Genomic DNA, 25,093 nt, shown 5'->3' on the forward strand with positions numbered 1-25,093 from the left:
ATATAGACTTTTTACGTCTAATGTACACAATATGGTGTTTTCTGGCAATTGCGTTAGGGATTGTAACTTTAGTAAAAGTTGTGTGATGTCTTTCAAGAAGGTAGATTGTTTGGAGATCAGAGGTTGAATAAGGCCATCTAGGAATTTGGATACTGGCTGCAACAAAGACCCTCTGGCTGAGATAATGGGGCGTGGGGGTGGATTGTTCGCATCCTTGTGAAGTTTTGGTACTGTATATATTATAGGAGTGATGGGGTATTCTGTACTTAATGCTTTGAATGTTCTATTGTTGATTTGTTGTGTATCGTGGGCTTGTTTTAAAATATCGTCCAGTTGTGTTTTATACTTATCAGTCGGGTTGTTGGACAATTTACTGTAAGTGCTTGTGTCCAATAATAACTTGTCTATGTTGTTAATATAAATGTCTGTGTCTTGCAGCACAATGCCTCCTCCTTTGTCCGCTGAGCGGATTGTGATGTTGTTTAAGGCCGACAGTTCTTTAAGAGCCTGGTGTTCTTGTTTGGTAAGATTCGAGCAAATTTTAGGTTTTGCCCCTTGATATTTGCTTACTGAGTCATCCAAGAGTCTATTATAGGTTTTTAAGGAGGGATTGTTGGAAACCGGATCAAAGGAAGATCTCTTATATATCAATTGTTGTTTGTGGTCCACTTGGGTGGAAGTGATCTGATGTTGGAAGAATTCTTTAGTTTTTAACGTCCTATGGTGTCCATAGAGATCTATTTTCCAATTCAATTGATTATGGTATGTCGTGGGGATAAATGATAATCCTTTGTTTAGGACCGCTGATTGTGCTGCAGTTAAAGAATGAGACGATAAGTTAAACACTATTTCTTCTTTTTTGTATTTATTGGCGGCTTGGTAGATTCTTTGGTTTTGACCACCTCTCCTGGTTCTTCTGTAGACCGATGGTCTGCCCTTGTTCTTGACGCCCGATCTAAAGGGATGTCCGGAGTTTTGGTGGGGTCATCAGAGTCGTTGATGTGGAAGTCGCTGTCGCTGTTTGATTGAGAGCGATGTCGAAGATTAGTGTTTCTGGAATCTCTTTTATCTCTCCACGATACTTTTGAACGAGATCTGGAGCGGCCTGTGTTGAAATCAGTACCACTTAACCATCTGTACACTCTGAATTCTTCATAGTCTGTTTGTACAGTAGTGAGCTTTTTGTTTTTAAATTTCAGGAGCTCTTGTCTATAATTGTTGCATTGGGTCTCCATTTTGGCCCACATGGTTTGATGTTTTTTGTCATCTAGTATTGGCTTGTATGTGGTAGTTGAGATGTCTAGTTTTTCTTTTGTTTCTTTGAGGATTCTGCCCGACTCCTCGATCACGAGCAGCATGAGATCGAAGCTGCATTTATTTAATATGGATATCCATTTATGGCAAAAGCTTGCATTGTTGCGGCCGATGGTGGGGGTGTTTCTGATGCGAAAACCCCGTGGTATCATTTTTGCTCTAAAATAATTGGAGAGCGATGTCCCATGTAGAAGATAGTCAGTTTCTTTGTTTCTTAATTTCAAAATGGTGTTGTATATTTCATCCACTGTAGGGGCATTTTGCACAGGGTGTAGATCAGCACCAAATAATACGGTGTCTGCATGTTCCTGTGTGAGTGTCAGAGTTTCATCCAAATGTGATTTGAGGTCTATAAATGATTTAACCTCGCTGTAAGCCATTGGTGGATCTTTTTTTGTAAACGTGGATCCTGTTGCTGGATGATTAAATTCACCTGGAAATAGTTACCGATGGTATCGATGGTAAGCCGGAAAAAACTGAAAGCAATTGTATATGTCCAAATGTTGTGATGTAATATACCCGTGTGAAAAACGGGAAAATTGATATTGTTCCGGTGCCTTGATCCTTAGGGGTACAGGCCTGTACCTCAATTGTATAGGATTGTGTTTATCCGGCACTCTGGATGATAAACTTGATTGTGCCCGGGTGCCCTCCTATTTGTGCATACAGTCAAGGAAATCCCTCCAGCAAACCGATACATTACCGGGTGGAAGAAAAGCAGGCGGCACTCCAAGGTCTTTCAAACTAAACTTTGTATTAAAGATTTACAGCATAATGCAGTGGCAACGTTTCAAGACCATGCTGGTCTTTTCGTCAGGCTGTGCATTTAGAAAACGAAAACAAATACAATTGGCAGAACAGTGATTAAAGTGCTTACCTGCCTTATATATCAGTGTGCATAACATGCGGTGTCTCGCGGAGTCCCGGGCCGTCGGCTTCTGGGTGCGTCAGTCCGTCGCTCCGTTCGTGACATCATGGTTGCTGGGCAACCCTGTGAAGCCTCGGGTCCCGTCGCGCCGGGAGAGCTCGCAGTGCTAGAAAGATAATTAAATTGTGAATTATTGGTGCAGTGACATAAAGTAATATGACAGTGGTGTATAATACTATGACAGTGATATATAATAATGTGAAGCATTCTAGCACTGCGAGCTCTCCCGGCGCGACGGGACCCGAGGCTTCACAGGGTTGCCCAGCAACCATGATGTCACGAACGGAGCGACGGACTGACGCACCCAGAAGCCGACGGCCCGGGACTCCGCGAGACACCGCATGTTATGCACACTGATATATAAGGCAGGTAAGCACTTTAATCACTGTTCTGCCAATTGTATTTGTTTTCGTTTTCTAAATGCACAGCCTGACGAAAAGACCAGCATGGTCTTGAAACGTTGCCACTGCATTATGCTGTAAATCTTTAATACAAAGTTTAGTTTGAAAGACCTTGGAGTGCCGCCTGCTTTTCTTCCACCCGGTAATGTATCGGTTTGCTGGAGGGATTTCCTTGACTGTATGCACAAATAGGAGGGCACCCGGGCACAATCAAGTTTATCATCCAGAGTGCCGGATAAACACAATCCTATACAATTGAGGTACAGGCCTGTACCCCTAAGGATCAAGGCACCGGAACAATATCAATTTTCCCGTTTTTCACACGGGTATATTACATCACAACATTTGGACATATACAATTGCTTTCAGTTTTTTCCGGCTTACCATCGATACCATCGGTAACTATTTCCAGGTGAATTTAATCATCCAGCAACAGGATCCACGTTTACAAAAAAAGATCCACCAATGGCTTACAGCGAGGTTAAATCATTTATAGACCTCAAATCACATTTGGATGAAACTCTGACACTCACACAGGAACATGCAGACACCGTATTATTTGGTGCTGATCTACACCCTGTGCAAAATGCCCCTACAGTGGATGAAATATACAACACCATTTTGAAATTAAGAAACAAAGAAACTGACTATCTTCTACATGGGACATCGCTCTCCAATTATTTTAGAGCAAAAATGATACCACGGGGTTTTCGCATCAGAAACACCCCCACCATCGGCCGCAACAATGCAAGCTTTTGCCATAAATGGATATCCATATTAAATAAATGCAGCTTCGATCTCATGCTGCTCGTGATCGAGGAGTCGGGCAGAATCCTCAAAGAAACAAAAGAAAAACTAGACATCTCAACTACCACATACAAGCCAATACTAGATGACAAAAAACATCAAACCATGTGGGCCAAAATGGAGACCCAATGCAACAATTATAGACAAGAGCTCCTGAAATTTAAAAACAAAAAGCTCACTACTGTACAAACAGACTATGAAGAATTCAGAGTGTACAGATGGTTAAGTGGTACTGATTTCAACACAGGCCGCTCCAGATCTCGTTCAAAAGTATCGTGGAGAGATAAAAGAGATTCCAGAAACACTAATCTTCGACATCGCTCTCAATCAAACAGCGACAGCGACTTCCACATCAACGACTCTGATGACCCCACCAAAACTCCGGACATCCCTTTAGATCGGGCTTCAAGAACAAGGGCAGACCATCGGTCTACAGAAGAACCAGGAGAGGTGGTCAAAACCAAAGAATCTACCAAGCCGCCAATAAATACAAAAAAGAAGAAATAGTGTTTAACTTATCGTCTCATTCTTTAACTGCAGCACAATCAGCGGTCCTAAACAAAGGATTATCATTTATCCCCACGACATACCATAATCAATTGAATTGGAAAATAGATCTCTATGGACACCATAGGACGTTAAAAACTAAAGAATTCTTCCAACATCAGATCACTTCCACCCAAGTGGACCACAAACAACAATTGATATATAAGAGATCTTCCTTTGATCCGGTTTCCAACAATCCCTCCTTAAAAACCTATAATAGACTCTTGGATGACTCAGTAAGCAAATATCAAGGGGCAAAACCTAAAATTTGCTCGAATCTTACCAAACAAGAACACCAGGCTCTTAAAGAACTGTCGGCCTTAAACAACATCACAATCCGCTCAGCGGACAAAGGAGGAGGCATTGTGCTGCAAGACACAGACATTTATATTAACAACATAGACAAGTTATTATTGGACACAAGCACTTACAGTAAATTGTCCAACAACCCGACTGATAAGTATAAAACACAACTGGACGATATTTTAAAACAAGCCCACGATACACAACAAATCAACAATAGAACATTCAAAGCATTAAGTACAGAATACCCCATCACTCCTATAATATATACAGTACCAAAACTTCACAAGGATGCGAACAATCCACCCCCACGCCCCATTATCTCAGCCAGAGGGTCTTTGTTGCAGCCAGTATCCAAATTCCTAGATGGCCTTATTCAACCTCTGATCTCCAAACAATCTACCTTCTTGAAAGACATCACACAACTTTTACTAAAGTTACAATCCCTAACGCAATTGCCAGAAAACACCATATTGTGTACATTAGACGTAAAAAGTCTATATACGGTGATCCCTCATCAAGAAGGACTTATAGCCATGGAATTGTTCCTACACAAATATAAGTTCACAGAGATCCCCATTCCGTTATTTTTAGAGTTGCTGCAAAACACCCTGGTTAAAAATTATTTCTTACATAATGGTCAATATTACATTCAGACCAAAGGTTGCGCTATGGGGTCCAATGTGGCCCCGTCATTTGCAAACGTATATATGTTTCAGCAAGAACAAATTTTCTTTTTCTCGGATCCAGAAATTTCAAAATATATATCACTATATACTAGATATATTGATGACCTGCTGATAATATGGACAGGTCCGTTATCAACCTTAACTTCATTAATTTCTAACATCAATCAAATGGACCATCCAATAAAATTCACATATCAAGTTAGTACATCTAGCATCAATTACCTAGATGTTACTATAAGCATCAAGGAGGGAACACTGAAAACTTCCCTATACACCAAAAGTACAGACCGAAACACCATGTTATTACACAGCAGTTGTCATCCACCGGCCTTGATTAAAGGATTACCACGCTCACAAATGATCAGAGCAGCCCGGATTTCAAGTGATCCAAAAGATTTAGAACAAGCCTTGTTAACCATGGTGGATAAATTTGCCTCTAGAGGGTACCACCACAAGGAATTAATAGAAACAAAAAACAAAGTACAGCGAATGTCACGAGAACATCTGTTGCAACCCAAGAATAAACAAAGAAAAGAAGTTAAAAACAAGATACCATTTGTGACAACCTTCAACACAGCCAGCGCAGTGATCCCACAAGCAACTAAAGCCCTGTGGCCTATTGTCACAGGAGACAATGAGCTACCAATTTTTAAGAATACTCGCATCATGCCCAGTTATAGAAGAGGCAGAAGCATCCGGGACCGCTTAGTAAAAACTTATGTCACTTCAAAATCAAATACCACACTTTTTGGCACGACCAAAAAACCAGGATGTTATAAATGCATATCATGCACTACCTGCAAATACATGGAACCAGGAAATTCTTTTGTCAACCAACTAACAGGACAAGAATATAAAATAAAACACGTGATAACATGCACTACAGCCTTCATAGTGTATACCATCAAGTGTCCTTGTGGACTCATCTATGTAGGACAAACTATAAGAAATCTACGTGACCGTATGGCTCTTCATAGATCAGCGGTTAAGGCTGCATTGGAAGGAAAGAATATAGACCAACCTGTAGCAAGGCATTATCGTCAACAGGGACACCATCTATCAGATCTTCGATGTAAGATCATAGACCATATTCCACCATTGACAAGAGGAGGAGACCGTCAGAAACTACTAAACAAGTGTGAATCCAAATGGATATTCCTATTGGGAGCTCTTGCACCAAACGGACTAAATGAAAAATTCACCTGGAACACCTTTTTAACTTGATAACAGCTCATCATATAATATATTAGCATGCATCTATTACTAAAATAATTATAATTATTAATTAGAAGTATACATAACAGTTTGCACTAAGAGTTCAATTAATTTGCATGCAAGTACCAGCCAATCAGATAGAGCTACAATCTTGTGATTTTAAAAGCACAGTTTATTTGGTTAATATCAATGCTTCACATTATTATATATCACTGTCATAGTATTATACACCACTGTCATATTACTTTATGTCACTGCACCAATAATTCACAATTTAATTATCTTTCTAGCACTGCGAGCTCTCCCGGCGCGACGGGACCCGAGGCTTCACAGGGTTGCCCAGCAACCATGATGTCACGAACGGAGCGACGGACTGACGCACCCAGAAGCCGACGGCCCGGGACTCCGCGAGACACCGCATGTTATGCACACTGATATATAAGGCAGGTAAGCACTTTAATCACTGTTCTGCCAATTGTATTTGATTTCGTTTTCTAAATGCACAGCCTGACGAAAAGACCAGCATGGTCTTGAAACGTTGCCACTGCATTATGCTGTAAATCTTTAATACAAAGTTTAGTTTGAAAGACCTTGGAGTGCCGCCTGCTTTTCTTCCACCCGGTAATGTATCGGTTTGCTGGAGGGATTTCCTTGACTATATATATATATATATATATATATATATATATATATATATATATATATATATATATATATATATATATTAAAATGCTATAAGGGAAAAACACTTATATAAAGGTTGTCCCTGTATAATTATAGCGTTTTTGGTGTGTGCTGGCAAACTCTCCCTCTGTCTCCCCAAAGGGCTAGTGGGGTCCTGTCCTCTATCAGAGCATTCCCTGTGTGTGTGCTGTGTGTCGGTACGTGTGTGTCGACATGTATGAGGACGATGTTGGTGAGGAGGCGGAGCAATTGCCTGTAATGGTGATGTCACTCTCTAGGGAGTCGACACCGGAATGGATGGCTTATTTAAGGAATTACGTGATAATGTCAACACGCTGCAAGGTCGGTTGACGACATGAGACGGCCGGCAAACCAATTAGTACCTGTCCAGGCATCTCAAACACCGTCAGGGGCGTTAAAACGTCCTTTTACCTCAGTCGGTCGACACGGACACTGACTCCAGTGTCGACGGTGAAGAAACAAACGTATTTTCCTTTAGGGCCACACGTTACTTGTTAAGGGCAATGAAGGAGATGTTACATATTTCTGATATTACAAGTACCACAAAAAAGGGTATTATGTGGAGTGTGAAAAAACTACATGTGGTTTTTCCTGAATCAGATAAATTAAATGAAGTGTGTGATGATGCGTGGGTTTCCCCCGATAGAAAATTATTGGCGGTATACCCTTTCCCGCCAGAAGTTATGGTGCGTTGGGAAACACCCCTTAGGGTGGATAAGGCGCTCACACGCTTATCAAAACAAGTGGCGTTACCGTCTCCAGATACGGCCGCCCTCAAGGAGCCAACTGATAGGAGGCTGGAAAATATCCTAAAAAGTGTATACACACATACTGGTGTTATACTGCGACCAGCGATCGCCTCAGCCTGGATGGGCAGCGCTGGGGTGGCTTGGTCGGATTCCCTGACTGGAAATATTGATACCCTTGACAGGGACAGTATTTTATTGACTATAGAGCATTTAAAGGATGCATTTCTATATATGCGAGATGCACAGAGGGATATTTGCACTCTGGCATCAAGAGTAAGTGCGATGTCCATATCTGCCAGAAGATGTTTATGGACACGACAGTGGTCAGGTGATGCAGATTCCAAACGGCACATGGAAGTATTGCCGTATAAAGGGGAGGAGTTATTTGGGGTCGGTCCATCGGATCTGGTGGCCACGGCAACAGCTGGAAAATCCACCTTTTTACCCCAAGTCACATCTCAGCAGAAAAAGACATCGTCTTTTCAGCCTCAGTCCTTTCGTCCCCATAAGGGAAGAAGACTGCAGCAGGCAGCCCATTCCCAGGAACAGAAGCCTTCCACCGCTTCTGCCAAGTCCTCAGCATGACGCTGGGGCCGTACAAACAGGTGCGGTGGGGGGTCGTCTCAAGAGTTTCAGCACGCAGTGGGCTTACTCGCAAGTGGACCCCTGGATCCTACAAGTAGTATCCCAGGGGTACAGATTGGAAATTCGAGACGTCTCCCCCTCGCAGGTTCCTGAAGTTTGCTTTACCAACGTCTCCCTCCGACAGGGAGGCAGTATTGGAAACAATTCACAAGCTGTATTCCCAGCAGGTGATAATCAAAGTACCCCTCCTACAACAAGGAAAGGGGTATTATTCCACACTATATTGTGGTACTGAAGCCAGACGGCTCGGTGAGACCTATTCTAAATCTGAAATATTTGAACACTTACATACAAAGGTTCAAATCAAGATGGAGTCACTCAGAGCAGTGATAGCGAACCAGGAAGAAGGGGACTATATGGTGTCCCTGGACATCAAGGATGCTTACCTCCATGTCCCAATTTGCCCTTCTCACCAAGGGTACCTCAGGTTCGTGGTACAAAACTGTCACTATCAGTTTCAGACGCTGCCGTTTGGATTGTCCACGGCACCCCGGGTCTTTACCAAGGTAATGGCCGAAATGATGATTCTTCTTCAAAGAAAAGGCGTCTTAATTATCCCTTACTTGGACGATCTCCTGATAAGGGCAAGGTCCAGAGAACAGTTGGAGGTCGGAGTAGCACTATCTCAAGTAGTTCTACGACAGCACGGGTGGATTCTAAATATTCCAAAATCGCAGCTGTCTCCGACGACACGTCTGCTGTTCCTAGGGATGATTCTGGACACAGTCCAGAAAAAGGTGTTTCTCCCGGAGGAGAAAGCCAGGGAGTTATCCGAGCTAGTCAGGAACCTCCTAAAACCAGGCCAAGTGTCAGTGCACCAATGCACAAGGGTCCTGGGAAAAATGGTGGCTTCTTACGAAGCGATTCCATTCGGCAGATTCCACGCAAGAACTTTTCAGTGGGATCTGCTGGGAAAATGGTCCGGATCGCATCTTCAGATGCATCAGCGGATAACCCTGTCTCCAAGGACAAGGGTGTCTCTTCTGTGGTGGCTGCAGAGTGCTCATCTACTAAAGGGCCACAGATTCGGCATTCAGGACTGGGTCCTGGTGACCACGGATGCCAGCCTGAAAGGCTGGGGAGCAGTCACACAAGGAAAAAATTTCCAGGGAGTGTGATCAAGTCTGGAGACTTCTCTCCACATAAATATACTGGAGCTAAGAGCAATTTACAATGCTCTAAGCTTAGCAAGACCTCTGCTTCAAGGTCAGCCGGTATTGATCCAGTGGGACAACATCACGGCAGTCGCCCACGTAAACAGACAGGGCGGCACAAGAAGCAGGAGGACAATGGCAGAAACTGCAAGGATTCTTCGCTGGGCGGAAAATCATGTGATAGCACTGTCAGCAGTGTTCATTCCGGGAGTGGACAACTGGGAAGCAGACTTCCTCAGCACGACCTCCACCCGGGAGAGTGGGGACTTCATCGGGAAGTCTTCCACATGATTGTGAACCGTTGGGAAAGACCAAAGGTGGACATGATGGCGTCCCGCCTGAACAAAAAACTGGACAGGTATTGCGCCAAGTCAAGAGACCCTCAGGCAATAGCTGTGGACGTTCTGGTAACACCGTGGGTGTACCAGTCGGTGTATGTGTTCCCTCCTCTGCTTCTCATACCTAAGGTACTGAGAATTATAAGACGTAGAGGAGTAAGAACTATACTCGTGGCTCCGGATTGGCCAAGAAGGACTTGGTACCCGGAACTTCAAGAGATGCTCACAGAGGACTCATGGCCTCTGCCGCTAAGAAGGGACTTGCTTCAGCAAGTACCATGTCTGTTCCAAGACTTACCGCGGCTGCGTTTGACGGCATGGCGGTTGAACGCCGGATCCTAAGGGAAAAAAGCATTCCGGAAGAGGTCATTCTTACCCTGGTCAAAGCCAGGAAGGAGGTGACCGCACAACATTATCACCACATGTGGCGAAAATATGTTGCGTGGTGTAAGGCCAGGAAGGCCCCACGAAGAAATTTCAACTCGGTCGATTCCTGCATTTCCTGCAAACAGGAGTGTCTATGGGCCTCAAATTGGGGTCCATTAAGGTTCAAATTTCGGCCCTGTCGATTTTCTTCCAGAAAGAAATCCAGAAGTTTGTCAAGGGAGTACTGCATATACAACCCCCTTTTGTGCCTCCAGTGGCACTGTGGGAGCTCAACGTAGTTCTGGGATTCCTCAAATCACATTGGTTTAAAACCGCTCAAATCTGTGGATTTGAAATATCTCACATGGAAAGTGACCATGATGTTGGCCCTGGCCTCGGCCAGGCGAGTGTCAGAATTGGCGGCTTTGTCTCACAAAAGCCCATATCTGATTGTCCATTCGGACAGGGCAGAGCTGCGGACTCGTCCCCAGTTTCTCCCTAAGGTGGTGTCAGCGTTTCACCTGAACCAGCTTATTGTGGTACCTGCGGCTACTAGGGACTTGGAGGACTCCAAGTTGCTAGATGTTGTCAGGGCCCTGAAAATATAGGTTTCCAGGACGGCTGGAGTCAGGAAAACTGACTTGCTGTTATCCTGTATGCACCCAACAAACTGGGTGCTCTTGCTTCTAAGCAGACGATTGCTAGTTGGATGTGTAGTACAATTCAGCTTGCACATTTTGTGGCAGGCCTGCCACAGCCAAAATATGTAAATGCCCATTCCACAAGGAAGGTGGGCTCATCTTGGGCGGCTGCCCGAGGGGTCTCGGCTTTACAACTTTGCCGAGCTGCTACTTGGTCAGGGGCACACCCTGGCTGAGGAGGACCTGGAGTTCTCTCACTCGGTGCGGCAGAGTCATCCGCACTCTCCCGCCCGTTTGGGAGCTTTGGTATAATCCCCATGGTCCTGACGGAGTCCCCAGCATCCACTTAGGACGTCAGAGAAAATAAGAATTTACTTACCGATAATTCTATTTCTCGTAGTCCGTAGTGGATGCTGGGCGCCCATCCCAAGTGCGGATTGTCTGCAATACTTGTACATAGTTATTGTTACAAAAATCGGGTTATTATTGTTGTGAGCCATCTTTTCAGAGGCTCCGCTGTTATCATGCTGTTAACTGGGTTCAGATCACAGGTTGTACAGTGTGATTGGTGTGGCTGGTATGAGTCTTACCCGGGATTCAAAATCCTTCCTTATTGTGTACGCTCGTCCGGGCACAGTATCCTAACTGAGGCTTGGAGGAGGGTCATAGGGGGAGGAGCCAGTGCACACCACCTGATCCTAAAGCTTTTACTTTTGTGCCCTGTCTCCTGCGGAGCCGCTATTCCCCATGGTCCTGACGGAGTCCCCAGCATCCACTACGGACTACGAGAAATAGAATTATCGGTAAGTAAATTCTTATTTTTATTGGCTATTGCCTCTGCTAGGAGGGTGTCGAACTTAGGCGCTTTGTCCTGTCGTCCACCGTTCCTGATTTTTCACCGTGACCGGGCAGTTCTTCGAACTCGCCCTGGTTATCTACCTAAGGTGGTATCATCTTTTCATCTTAACCAAGAGATTGTGGTTCCGGCTTTTATCTCTTCTGGTTTGTCCTCCACAGAGCGGTCTTTGGATGTGGTACGGGCTCTCCGTATTTACGTAGAGAGGACTGCCTCCCTCAGGAGGTCAGATTCCCTTTTTGTACCTTTTGGTTTTCACAAACGTGGCTGGCCTGCGAATAAGCAGACCATGGCCAGATGGATTAGAATGGTGATTGCACAAGCCTATGCACAGGCTGGTCTCCCAGCTCCTGCTGCTATCAAAGCCCATTCTACTCGGTCTGTTGGACCTTATTGGATGGCCCGTCCAGGTTCGTCCGCTGAACAATTATGCAAGGCAACTACGTGGTCCTCTGTGAACACGTTTATCAGGCTCTAAGCCTTCAATACGTTCGCCTCCCAGCCGGGTTCTTGAACCCGCTACAGTGCGTCCCCTCCCATGAAGAACTGCTTTAGGACATCCCCGATGTTATTCCCTGTGGAATACCAGTGTACCCCGCTGCAGAAAAGGAGATTTATGGTAGACTTACCATAGTTAAATCTCTTTCTGTGAGGTACACTGGATTCCTCAGGGCGCCCATCCTGACGCACTTAGCTTTTTTGGGTTTGTATGGCATTAGCCGCTGGTCCCTTCTCCTGTCGTGAGAATGTGGTTCTATGTGACTGATATCTGCTGTCTTTTACCTGCTACTGCATTGGACTGGTTAACGGAACAGCTCCAGTGCCTGGAGGCGGGGCTATAGAGGAGGCAGTGCAATGCATCCTGGGAACAGTCAGAGCTTTAGCCTGTTGGTGCCTTGGATCAAGATCCAACTCTACGCCCCAATGTTATTCCCTGTGGAATCCAGTGTACCTCGCAGAAAGAGATTTAACTATGTTAAGTCTTACCATAAATCTCCTTTTCTTAGATTGTGCAAGTGGATATATGTTCAGAGTAATGACCTATCATTTTTATTTCTCTCCTCTCTCTTCCCCCCTCCCCTTTCCTGTGTCTCATACTATCTTTACAACTGTCCATCCATCTTTTCTGTTGTACCCATTATTTTCATTCATGCCCATTCTAACACTTTGTCCTTATTCCTATCACTTTTTCCCATTTCCCTCTCTCTGATGTCAGGAACAGAGTAAGAGAATAAGATTAGAGCCACAGTCCGAGGGTCAGGACCAAAAAAGTCCGGTCCCTGGGGAACAGGAGGTGGTAGAGGAGCTGAGCCCAGGAGACAACAATGTGTAAGTTGCAGAAAGGTGACGAGAAGTAGAAAGGATCTGTTTGTCTTCTTAACATGAAGATGGCATGCCACACATTAACTAAATGCCATTCTTTTCCTAAAATACACATTACTTAATAATGCCAGAGGGCTTAGTTTAGGTATTTGTAAATTCACTGAACACACTACACAATATGAACATATCAGTTACTATTATGACCAGTTGTAGCTGTTCAAATACTGAGATAGTTATTTAATTTTTCAGCCAAATGATTTCCGAGATGTGACTGAATCTTTATTTAGCAGAGTCACACTGTATCAGTAGTGATGAACATTCAGGACACAAATCTACTTCTCAAGAACAATCAACACCACACAATGTAGCCGCAGCTATACCACAATCACAGCTCACAACCATTTTGTGCTCTGCCAGCACTACAACATATATATTCATATATTCTGCTGAAGAATCGACTAATCTCACGAAACATATTACACACACTGCCATACCAGAAGCTGTTGTCGGAGTGGCACCATTCAGTATGAAATGTCTTTTTTGTGTGTCAGTGCCGCTTTTTAAATAATGATTTGGTGCTCAGCATATTATGCAAAGATTGATCTCTGTCCTGTGAACTTCCTTTGCAATGAAATCTAAACTGGATGAGCATAGTAACCGCAAAATGGTAGTAGGTGTTGGCCCTCATTCCGAGTTGATCGCTCGCTAGCTACTTTTAGCAGCCGTGCAAACGCATAGTCACTGCCCACAGGGGAGTGTATTTTTGCTTTGCAAATGTGCGATTGCATGTGCAGCCGGGCTGTACAAAAACATTTTGTGCAAAACAAGACCAGCCCTGTAGTTACTTATCCTGTGCGATGATACCAGCGACGGAGGTCCCGGAATTTACGTCAGATACCTGCCCTGCAAACGCCTGGTCGCGTCTGCATTTTCCCTACCACTCCCAGAAAACGGTCAGTTGACTCCCATAAACACCCTCTTCCTGTCAATCTCCTTGCGATCGGCTGTGCGAATGGAATAATCGCTAGAAGCAGTGCACAGCAACGATGCTCTTTGAACCAGTAAGACGCCATGAGCATTGCGGTGCATGCGCAGTTTTCACGTTTTTTTACCTGATCGCTGCGAAAATGGGCAGCGTGTGATCAACTCTGAATGACCCCCATTATCTGAGTAAAAATTAGCAAGCTGTGATGTTGAAGGCACAGAAAACTTGATCAATTAGTTAAAAGATGAGTTTGCATATTCTTAATTTAGAGCTCCCTGCCCTGGAATATTTAATCACCTAGCCTAGGCACATGTTGAACAAATGTGAACTTAGGGCCTAATTGAGATTTGTACGCTATGCCGATGTTTTTGCAATTGAGTCATTATCGGCAGACTGAGCATGTGCTGCAATCGCACTGCACATGCACAAAGGTACCTTTGCAGTGGTGTTCACAATAAGAATTCAGTCGCAAAGTGATTTACAGTAAGTGTCCGTTTGGGGTGGTAGCGGGGAGCATTTGTAACAACGCAGGCGTGTCACGGCCGTTTACAGGGCATGTATGTGATGTCAGCCACGAGCTACTGCCTATAAAAACATGACGCCTGCGTGACTATTGCGGCGTCTGGTCTTGGTATCCATAGACCTACTCGAGCAGTCGATGTGTAAAGTTCTTGCGTATAGGCTGTGTATGCAAATTGCAAATGAGTTTTGTTCACTCTGGTGAGAGTCTATTTTAATTTCTGTGTGGGAGCTTCACTTTCTAAAATTAGCAGTTGTGTAGCGCAGAAAATTGCAATTGCATTAGCGTACAACTCTTAATTAGGTGCTTAGATAGGGTCAATCTGAATGGATCCACACACTCTGCCCTCAAACTGGAGACAATCCAGTCTGCTGTTATCTGCCAGTATGAGCAGTCTTAATAGACATCTTATCATCCTGGATAGATGATGTTTGGTGATAGTAATTATTTTGGCATCCAATGAACAGTAGAGGAAATTATGCAGTTAAAGTCAATGAAGAAATTGTAGCTATACTAGTGTGAAACTAAAAGATGCAATATTCATCTTGTTTTAATGTCCCTACTCTTGTGTTAATTTTGCCTTATGGTTATTTTGGATCAACAGTGACCATGTTCCCACAGCTAGCAGAACTCTGGGCTCCCCTACAGATTGGCAGTACTCATGACAGTCTGTGCTGCACCCAATCCTCTGTACACCTCAACATCTCTGGTGATTTGGCAAATAAACAGCTCTGTGTTCATTTACTTAACAGATACCAGTTGGTCCTGAAACGAGACTGTTTAAAAAAAGAAAAAAAGAGTGGGTGTCACAGCACTGTTTGTTTGCAGTTGTTCCTCCACCGTTTTTTGGCTCAAAGTGGGGATCCAGTGCACCACTGTCTGGTTATTATTGTGGGACTGCAGTTGTCCCTGGAATAAACCCCCACAGTTCTGCTAGTTGGTGACAATGATGCTGCTGTAAATATTCATTTATGACTGGACATATGCATTAAGTAGTATTACCTTCCTCTTTAAACCAGTGTTTATATGCTTATAGTTTCATGCCATATTAGCTTTGTTTTTAGTTAATATACTGTATGATGGCTTGAAGGACAGAAATTGTGTAACTTGCTACGTAGTAAACAAAAAATTGTAGCCAGTGTAACAAGTGCTGAAAGGAACTATTTGGGATTATAGAAATGGTGCATTGAGGTCAAGTTTACTGTAGGCCATGGATTCGAATCCAGTTCTAATTATGATATTTATTTATTTATTCTTGGTATAGAAATATAAAATTAAACGATGGGTAGGTTATAGCAAAGTGGTACATATGGCATGTTGTGTAATCCAAATTGTGTAATGAACAAGACCCAAAGGTCTTTTTTGCTCTTATTCAAGGCTAACATGTATTTTAAGATTAGCTATTTTAATGACATTGTGTACCTCATACTCTCCCTGTAAACTGAAACAAAGACCGTACCAACAACTGGGTATATAGAATATCCACAGTGCTGTCATGTAATTTCAATTCTTTGTAGCCAAAATTGTGAAATGGGAACAGACCAGCCCCACTCACTCATTTGTGAAATTTGTTAAAAAAATAAAAAAAAGCTCTGGAAGACAACACAAAGTATAAGGTAAGTGACTACTGAGACTCCAGGTGGTTGTTGTAGGTACTTCTAGGACTTCTAGATAGCGCTAGGCTGTTAGAATCCTCTGTACCATTGTATTTATTTTTCTATTATCAGGCATTTGGCCCTCCCTTCTGGTTAGTTGAATCCCAGAGAGCTCCAATAATGAAGACTACACACGCACAGCTTTAGTCTTACACAACTCCAGTTTCAGCTATGCTTGGTGGAGTTGTAAAAAATGGCAAATTTGGTCTTGATTGGTCAACAAAATGCCCACATTTCCAGCTATACTCAAAGGTTGCATAACACCTGATACCCTTTCCAGTAGTATAGCCAGTAAAGATAAAATTGCTTATGGAACCATATGTGAGTTGAGCAGTCCCTAATTATGTGGCACATGGCAATTTTATATCTAAAATCCTAAATGCAAATAAGGCAAGTGTCTATCTGTAGTATAACTAAGTATACCCATAATTTGTAAAGTCTTTGATAATGGCCAAAATTTAATAGCCTCCAAGTTGCAGACATTGGTGCGATTTAGCTCACAAGCTCTATATATATATATATAATATATATATATATATATATATATATATATATATATATATATATATATATATATATATATATATATTAGTAAAAGATTCTCATGGGAGCCAAAGTGCCTTTAGTATAACAATATTTAAAATATTTTTTTATTCACACAAAATGAATATTCACAACCTAGACATTCGTCTTTGACGTAAGTATGTAAAAGCTTATTAAAACAATATAACAGTCTCATACATAAACATTTTTGAGCTGATGTGAGGGATTAACAGTCAGGTGATCACAGTCAGAACTTGGAAGAGATGTATCTCCAACCAGATGCTTGTGGCAAAGGCTCTATTAACCCAAATCGCGAAACCCAACGCGTTTCGTCTGTTAGGACTTCATCAGGGGTTTATAATCAGTTTTTATATAACAGAATGGATTACCACTGGTTATATTTCTCAATGTTACATCCAATAGAACATTCGGTATTTCAATTCATATGATATCTAAAAGGCTTCATCGTAACAAAAAATAACAATTAGGTTGAAGTTAGATGATGTAATATTCCCTCCCAACATGACCCTCTCCAGGAGGGACACAATGCTCTGCTTCTGGACTTTTCTCTCTCTCTATATATATATATATATATATATATATATATATATATATATATATATATATATATATATATATATATATATATATATATAATATAATTTTTTTTTTTTTAATATACGTTTTATTCGTGAGAAGACACATGCATAAATGAAAAACACAGATGACCTACACAGAGGCCGTAGAGAATGCAAACAAACAGCTTACATCAAAGCCTAAGTAGAACGGTCTAGTAGGCCAATTGGGCACTGTTCTAAAAATATATCGAAGCCAATGAAAGATTTGTAGGTAATACTATTTACAGTCGTTCTCACATTTTATTTTAATATTATAAAAACCAAAAAAAAAAAAAAAAAAATTAAAGAAAAGTAGTCAAAAGAGTAACAAAAACTCAAGGTGACAATGGCAGTAGAAAAAAGACAGGAGAGAAGAAAAAAAAACCTGAAGAGAAGATAAAGAGTAGGGGAGGAGAAGGGAACTATCCAAATTTTGGCTATTATCTTGTCTATCTTGTAAATCCCCGAGGACCGGCACCGCGCTGCTATACAACATCTGGTCGCAAGGACCATGTGGGAGAATAATTTATGCTGGTGGCGTGTAGTTTCAGGAACGTCCATTGACAGAAGGAAATAGCCGGCCTTAAAAGGGATTGGGGTAGATAGGACTGCAGAGGCCAATGTCGCCATCTCCCTCCACAAGGGAGCAAGAATTGGGTACGTCCACCATATATGAATGAATGTGCCATCCATATTCTTACATCTCCAGCATAGTGGGGAAATCTTGGGATTCATTTTGTTAAGTCTAGTTGGGACAATAATACCACCTATAGAAAAGTTTATAGGCATTCTCCTTTATTCTTACACACATAGAACTAGAGGCCACCCTAGAATAAATTGAGGATCACTTGTCCGCTTCTAGGGTTTCCCCCAAATCGGATTCCCATGCCAGTTCATGAGTCTTTAGACCCTGTAGTTGAGGGAGATAGTAAAGAGGATAGGGTGGATATAAGTCCTTTAGTGGAGACTCTACAAAATGCTAGCACATAAATGAGAAGAAACCTCAGAGTGAAAATGCCTAATTTGTAAATATTGATAAAAAGATTTATGCGGGATAGAATGTTTAGTTTGTAGGTCAGCAAATGTGGGAAAGAAGAATCCTGAGTAAAGTCGTTAAGTAGTCTAACTCCGCCATTCGACCAGCACTCGAAAGAGGAAGCGGGGCACCCTGGTCGGAAACCAGGATTGTCAAACAGCGGAATCAGAGGACTGAGGGCCGAGGCTAGGGCAAACTTCTTGTTTGCCATGTCCCACACATCTGATGTATGTGAGACAACAGGATGGCCGAGAATTGTTTTAGGACGGGATTTTCTAGGTATCGCTAATAGAGCGGATATAGTGTGGAGATTAAGGTCATTTGGCTCACAGGCTATATTATATTGGTGGAAAGGGTTTTTGATACCATTTAACCATAGTAAAGGAGGGAGTAACATATATTTTTATTTGCTGTCTGTCTGTTATAGCATCACACATAGGGGCAATTCAATTTTGTATGATGCTGGTACTGTTGGAATGCTTGTGACCACATCAATGGTGCACAGTAAAATAAGCAATGATGGGCTATAATAAATATTGGCAATGTACAGTTAGATATTGCATCCTGGCAGCACTCCAAATTCAATATGCCCCATAGTGGCAAATCTACTACAGCATAGGTTCTCAATCTCTGTCCTCTGAACCCCAAACAGTTCATGTTTTCCAGGTCTCTTCACAGAATCACAAGTAAAATAATTAGCTCCATCTATGGATCTTTTAAATATGTCCACGAGAAATGCGCACACATGTGCACCTGCTAGGTGACTTTGAAAATGTGAACTGTTTGGTGTCCTAAGAACAGAGGGGCAGATGTATTATCCTGCAGAAGGCATAAGGAAGTGATAAACCAGTGATCAATACAAGGTGATAAAAGCACCAGCCAATCAGCTCCTAACTGTTAATTTACATATTATAGCTGATTGGCTGGTGTGTTTATCATCTTACCACTGCTTTATCACTTCCTTATGTCGTCTCCAGGTTCATACATCTGCCCCAGAGTTCGAGAACCACTGTACTACAGTAAGCACTTCTTGCTGTTGTAGGGTGAGACTGCACCGTTCAAGCTAAAAAAAGAAAAGAAAAGTGGACTGAGACAATCCACTTGCTCATGGGAGTGAAAGCTTATCCCAGCACACAAGATCAGTGTAGGCCTAATACGCTGCATGCATAGTTTTGCCTTCATACCCACATGTATGACCATGAACACACTGTATCTCTGTATGCAGAATTCACAAGCTGCTGTGTGATTACACCCATTGGGGGGAATTCAAATGTTTGAAAAGTCAGTTGGGTGTCTGTTTTTTCCAATCTAATACACAGGAAAAAACAGACACCCAACTGACTTTTCAAACATTTGAATATCCCCCATTATTTGAAAGTCTGGGTAGGCTTAGGGGGTATTCAAGTAGTTCAGTTTTTCTGTTGCCTAGGCGGAAATACTTTAGCTTTTTGCTATTTGTAGGGTGAATGGGGATGCAATAGCAGGGCTGATTTTTCGCCTAGGCGTCACAATAGTCAGGAGCAGAAAACGTGGATTGGCGTTTTTGCAGATTTTGAGGCATTTTTCACCAGTGCCTATTCACTTAAAACAAAAAGGTGTCGACAATGCCTTAAAAGCGGTTGAAAATGGCCCGAAATGATCAGAGCTAATTGACTACCCCCCTTAAAGAGTAAATGTTTTACATGAACAAAATATTAATTTAAGGATTTCAGTGTTCTTTAAGTTAGCTATTAAAGGATAACCATAAAATATGCTTTCATGTGTTTTCTAAATAGGAAAATACCTTAACTTGCAATAACATATCCTTGATCATATAGTATTTTTATCATATTTTGATTCATGACCAACATATTATGTTACTGCCACTGGGCGTTCAATATCAGAAAGTGCTATTGGTAGGCTATACAACTATTTCAAAGTTTTAAAATACATTTTTCCACAAGATATGCAAATATCCTGTATGTGGAATCAGGGGTTCGGAGTAAAATCTTATGCAAATCCCAGCTAACTAACAGCAATCGAGTCTATTCGCACATCTGGCCAGAACACTGTGTGTGTTTTACTAATAACACATTTGTTCTAGATAGGTCATGCAGGGCAGAGAATGCCCTTTGGAGGGACCCCCACAAATTCACTCACTTGTGTTTGGAGGATGGGGCAGGTAACTTGGTTGGATTAAAACAGGAGTTCCTAAACTCTGTCCCCAGAACACAAACGATTCATGTTTTCCTGGTCACCTGCAGATCATTAATATGTGACAGTTGATAATGCACCTGTGCACCTGCTGGGTGGTTTGAAAAATGTGAACTGTTTGGGTTCCTGAGGGTCGAGTTTGAAAATCATTTGGATTAAAACATTTTTTGAAGAGTATTACATGTGTTTATATAGCTCACACAGTACAGCTGTAGAGACTTTACTAGTCTATTCACATTAGTCCTGTGAATGCCAAATTGATTTCTCACAAATATTTAAAATGCCCGCTCTAATATATATTGTAAATGCCTGCACCTCTTATTACCATATCCCATGAATGTGCGCTATACATCGCAAAACACTGCATCCCATAAGAGAAAACAATACACCCACACATTATCTGAGTTCCAAAGCTTATTGATGTATATATTTGTTATTAAAAGGATATGGATTCAATATATATTACAAAGTACAGTATACCTATAGTTACATGGTTACACTCACACAGTAAGCAGTTAAAACATACAGTTACATACAATTACATACAGTTACAGGCCAGCGATACAATTACCATTCCCTCCAATGCATCTTATGTCTCTCTCTCTCTGTAAATAAATACAGGAACTGAACTGGCAGCAAGTCAATCATCCTCTAAGACCAAAAAAGCAACTGTCTTCCTGTGTGATCAGCAATGTGTTATCTAGTTTGGGGGAGGGGACTCTCTCTCATTCATGATGAGTCACTAGTCTCTTTGTATATGCTGAACAGGTTCAGCCTTGGGGACGTCCAAAGGGGCTGGCCTAAGCTTCCTGTCCACTGTCCTAATAAGAGTGATTTTTAGCTTTCATACATGTAATCATAACTATTTGTTGCAATGTCCTATAACTTAATAACAAGTATCAAATTAATCTACACATTAATCTGGTTGCTTCAATAGTAAACATGACAGGTCTATCTGGTTTCGTTCAAATAATACACATACATGACATTACTTCATTAGATAATTTTAAATCATCATGATGTCTGGCGCTTGATATTATAATTATGTACTGTATGAAATAAGTGTCGAATCCATCTCTGTGGCATGTCCGTGTAAATGCGTGTGTTACCATATATTGCCGTGCTCGCTGCGCGTATTTGCAAGTATAGCGACTTATATGTGTGTAGTTTGTATGTTCTCTATGTAATATTTTTTTGACTTCGACAGTCCGTACCCTAGTGAACACATATACACACACCTAGGGGTAAATTTACTAAGATGGGAGTTCTATTTAAGATGGGATGTTGCAACCAATCAGATTCCAGGTATTATCTTCTAGAATGTGCTAGATAAATGAGAAGTAGAATCTGATTGGTTGCTATGGGCAACATCCCATCTTAAATAGAACTTCCATCTTAGTAAATTTACCCCTTACTGTGTGTTTCTGTACTGTGGGAGGAAGACTGTGCAAACAAAGGAAGAATATACAAACTCCACACAGATAGGGCCCTGGTTATAATAGAATCCATGACCCCACTGCTGGTGGGCAGCAATATTAACCATTGTGACTCTGTGCTGACCATACACCATGTCAGACATAACCCTGAGTATAGGCATTCCATAATTATGGGAAATTTGCCATACAGCAGGAATGTCATCAAAGCAATTATGAGGTAGAAAAGAGCATTTCAGTCATTTATTCCTCTACAGTTTGTAACAAAGGATTATGTTGTACTTTTCAGAATCTTTAGGTTTATTTGTAATTTGAAAACCTGATGCAGATGAACACAAATTAAAGAAGAAACAATATAGTTCTTTAGTTGCTTGGTATTACACATACTTCTGTCTAATTTCTGTCCCATTGAAAGAAAATTTCCCTGCCTGTCGTAGCGCTTGCACAAATGATTCCGAAAACCCCTACGGTGCATGCCTTACCGTGACTGTATGCAAAAGGCTGTGTTGCGTACGGGGGTGCTGGCGTCAGAGATGGCTAGGCAGGGCAATGGAAATTCCTGGGCAGTGTATGGTTGGTGTCCTGAAGGGACATCTAATGGGAATGTTATGGGTGTATCAGTGCAAGCGGTCTGCATCCTCAGACACAGTAGCCATGTTCAGATGGAGACACGATGCTGTACTGTCTGGAACCACCATCTGTGCACTGCGCACAGGTTTTAGAACTTGCACATTCAGCCTGCAAGTATCTGCACTGGGGAAATGCTGAAAGTAGCACTGGATATTATCACTATCGCCAGTCTGCATACAAACGCAAGAGTGGACACAGCAGCGTCCGTTTCTGAATCAGGCCTAGAATGTTCCGTTTCATGAGAGTGTAAGGCAGTACTTTTACAACATTGCAAAACATGAATCTTACTGTCCATCTGTAGTGCCTTTTCAATAGAACGAGCTGATAAATGCAAATTAAGTGTATGTAAAAGCCACTATATTTGAAAGCATGAACATCACATGCATATATGAGCCTGTTTATGTACTTCTGTAATTCTTTTGGAGCATGCTGGATTTGCATGTCTTCGTGCTTCTAGATTCTAATCTTGAAAACCCTTAGATGAAATCTAGATAATTCACAGAATTTGAAAACTACACAGCTATGCACGCAAATTGTGCAATCGAGCAGCACCATCCCAGCGTCAAAGCTGTTGCATGGAGCTATTTTGTCAAGAGGCTCTGATGCACTGTTCAGAATTGATATCGTTTAGTATGACGGCACATGATCATATTAACAAATTCAAATATGTAGAAAAATAGCATTCTGTGTGAAGAATTAAATGCTTTCCTGAACTCTTACATATAACATGAAAACACAGCTGGCTATTTATACTTTTAGTTTTACACCTCTGTGGAACTTTTTATTTTTATTCTTAAATTATTGTAATAAGAACCCCATAGGCATCATGTGACTAAAGGGTATGTAAGGGCCTAATTCATGTTTATAAGTGAAGCAAAAAAAAAAAAAAAAAAAAAAAGCAAGTAACTTGTCATGCAAGGGGAGCAAATACATTTACTGTATATTTCTGTGCAGGGTAAATACTAGCTGCTTTGCATGTAGTCCACAGATATTAGATGGCTTTATTTTTACACTGCAATTTAGATTTCAGTTTGAATACACCCCACTCAAATTTAAATCTCTTTGCACATATTACATCTGCCCCACCTGCAATGTTTTTGCCCAGTTGCTTGCTTTTTTGCTTTACTTAAAAACAGGAATCAGGCCCTATGTATTCAAAGAGCCAGGAGTCCTTTGCATTTACCATATACCGCTTTCACCAACACTGAATTTGCAAGCATGCATAGTTCTTTACACCTGTAACTATTAAATTAAGCATTTTGTGTATGGCAATTTTATATACATCTTTTCTCTTGCGTCCTAGAGGATGCGGAGGTCCACATTAGTACCGTGGGGTATAGACTGGTCCTTTGGGAGCCACTGGCAGTTTTAGAGTTTAATAATGTGGGCTCGCTCCTCCCTCTATGCCCCTCCTACCAGACTCAGTTTAGAAAATGTGCTCAGAGGAGCCGGTCACAGCTAGGGGAGCTCCTAGGAGTTTTTCTAGTTTTATTATTTTTATAAGAGATGTTCGGTACAGGAAGGATGCTGGCAACAACCTCCCTGATTCGTGGGAACTGAGGGTGGGGGGGTAGGGTAGGAACCAACTCTAGAAGTTAATGGTTCTCTATCTCCGCTGACAGGACACTGAGCTCCTGAGGGTGATGATCGCAAGCCAACGAGGCGACCGCTCACTACCGCAGGACAGCCACCACCCCCTAACAGAGCCAGAAGAAAAGTGTGGTGAGCATGACGCCGGAGGCCTGGGAAGCGGGTCGCCGGCAGGAATGGCGGCACAAGGCGTAGCTCTGACAGGCTGAGCTCCGAAAGGCTCAGCGGCACTTGGTGTACGGCGCTGTGAGGGGCGTCCTGGGCTAGCGCACATTCCCTACACTGGTCAACTATGCTAACAGGGGCTAGTCCTGCTGTTAGCAGCACAAAACCTCAGGCCAGTATAATCCATTAAGTGCGGGAAGAAGCGCCATTACAGGGGGCAGGGCTTCTCAGTGGATCCAGCACTCGCCAGCGCCATTTTTTTCCTGCAGATCACACAGATGCGAAGCTGACAGGAAGCGCTGCCCTCCTCATAACTCCAGCATACCTCTCTGGTACCAGGGTGTTATAGACAGGGGGGGAGAGTGTTATAACAACTGTTTATCCTATTAAGGTTATTCAGTCAGCGCCGGCCATTTATTCTATTAACTGCCTACTGGGGCGCTGTGTGGCTGGCTTCTTGTACTCTGACTCTCTGAAGGTACTCTGGGGAAACTGTGTCTGACATTTTCGTGTGTGTGTGCATGCGTGCATTTATCCACATTACCATGTCTAAGGGCTCTGTATCCTGTGCTGCAGAGTGTGTATCTTCTACTGAAGATTCTATCCCATGTACTCAGGACTGCAATGTGCTTTCCCAACCTGTCGAATCCGAGCCCTCGTGGGTGGATTCTTTAAGGTGAATGATATCACATATTTCATCTAGGATGTCACATAATGAGAAGGAAATGCAGTTTTTGAGGAAGTCT

The 25,093-nt window shown here is 42.3% G+C and overlaps 1 protein-coding gene across 5 annotated transcripts in view; it reads left to right on the forward strand.

The window, feature by feature from the left end:
* Positions 1-25,093, forward strand: part of ACIN1 (apoptotic chromatin condensation inducer 1) — a 265,672-nt gene that overhangs the window by 180,111 nt on the left and 60,468 nt on the right. For all 5 annotated transcript variants that reach the window (XM_063913544.1, XM_063913545.1, XM_063913546.1 and 2 more), the window contains one exon: positions 12,874-12,986. In XM_063913544.1, coding sequence (XP_063769614.1) covers positions 12,874-12,986 — 113 coding nt within the window. The remainder of the gene's footprint in view (positions 1-12,873; positions 12,987-25,093) is intronic.

Source organism: Pseudophryne corroboree, chromosome 1 (genome assembly GCF_028390025.1).
Source record: "Pseudophryne corroboree isolate aPseCor3 chromosome 1, aPseCor3.hap2, whole genome shotgun sequence".
NCBI lineage: Eukaryota > Metazoa > Chordata > Amphibia > Anura > Myobatrachidae > Pseudophryne > Pseudophryne corroboree.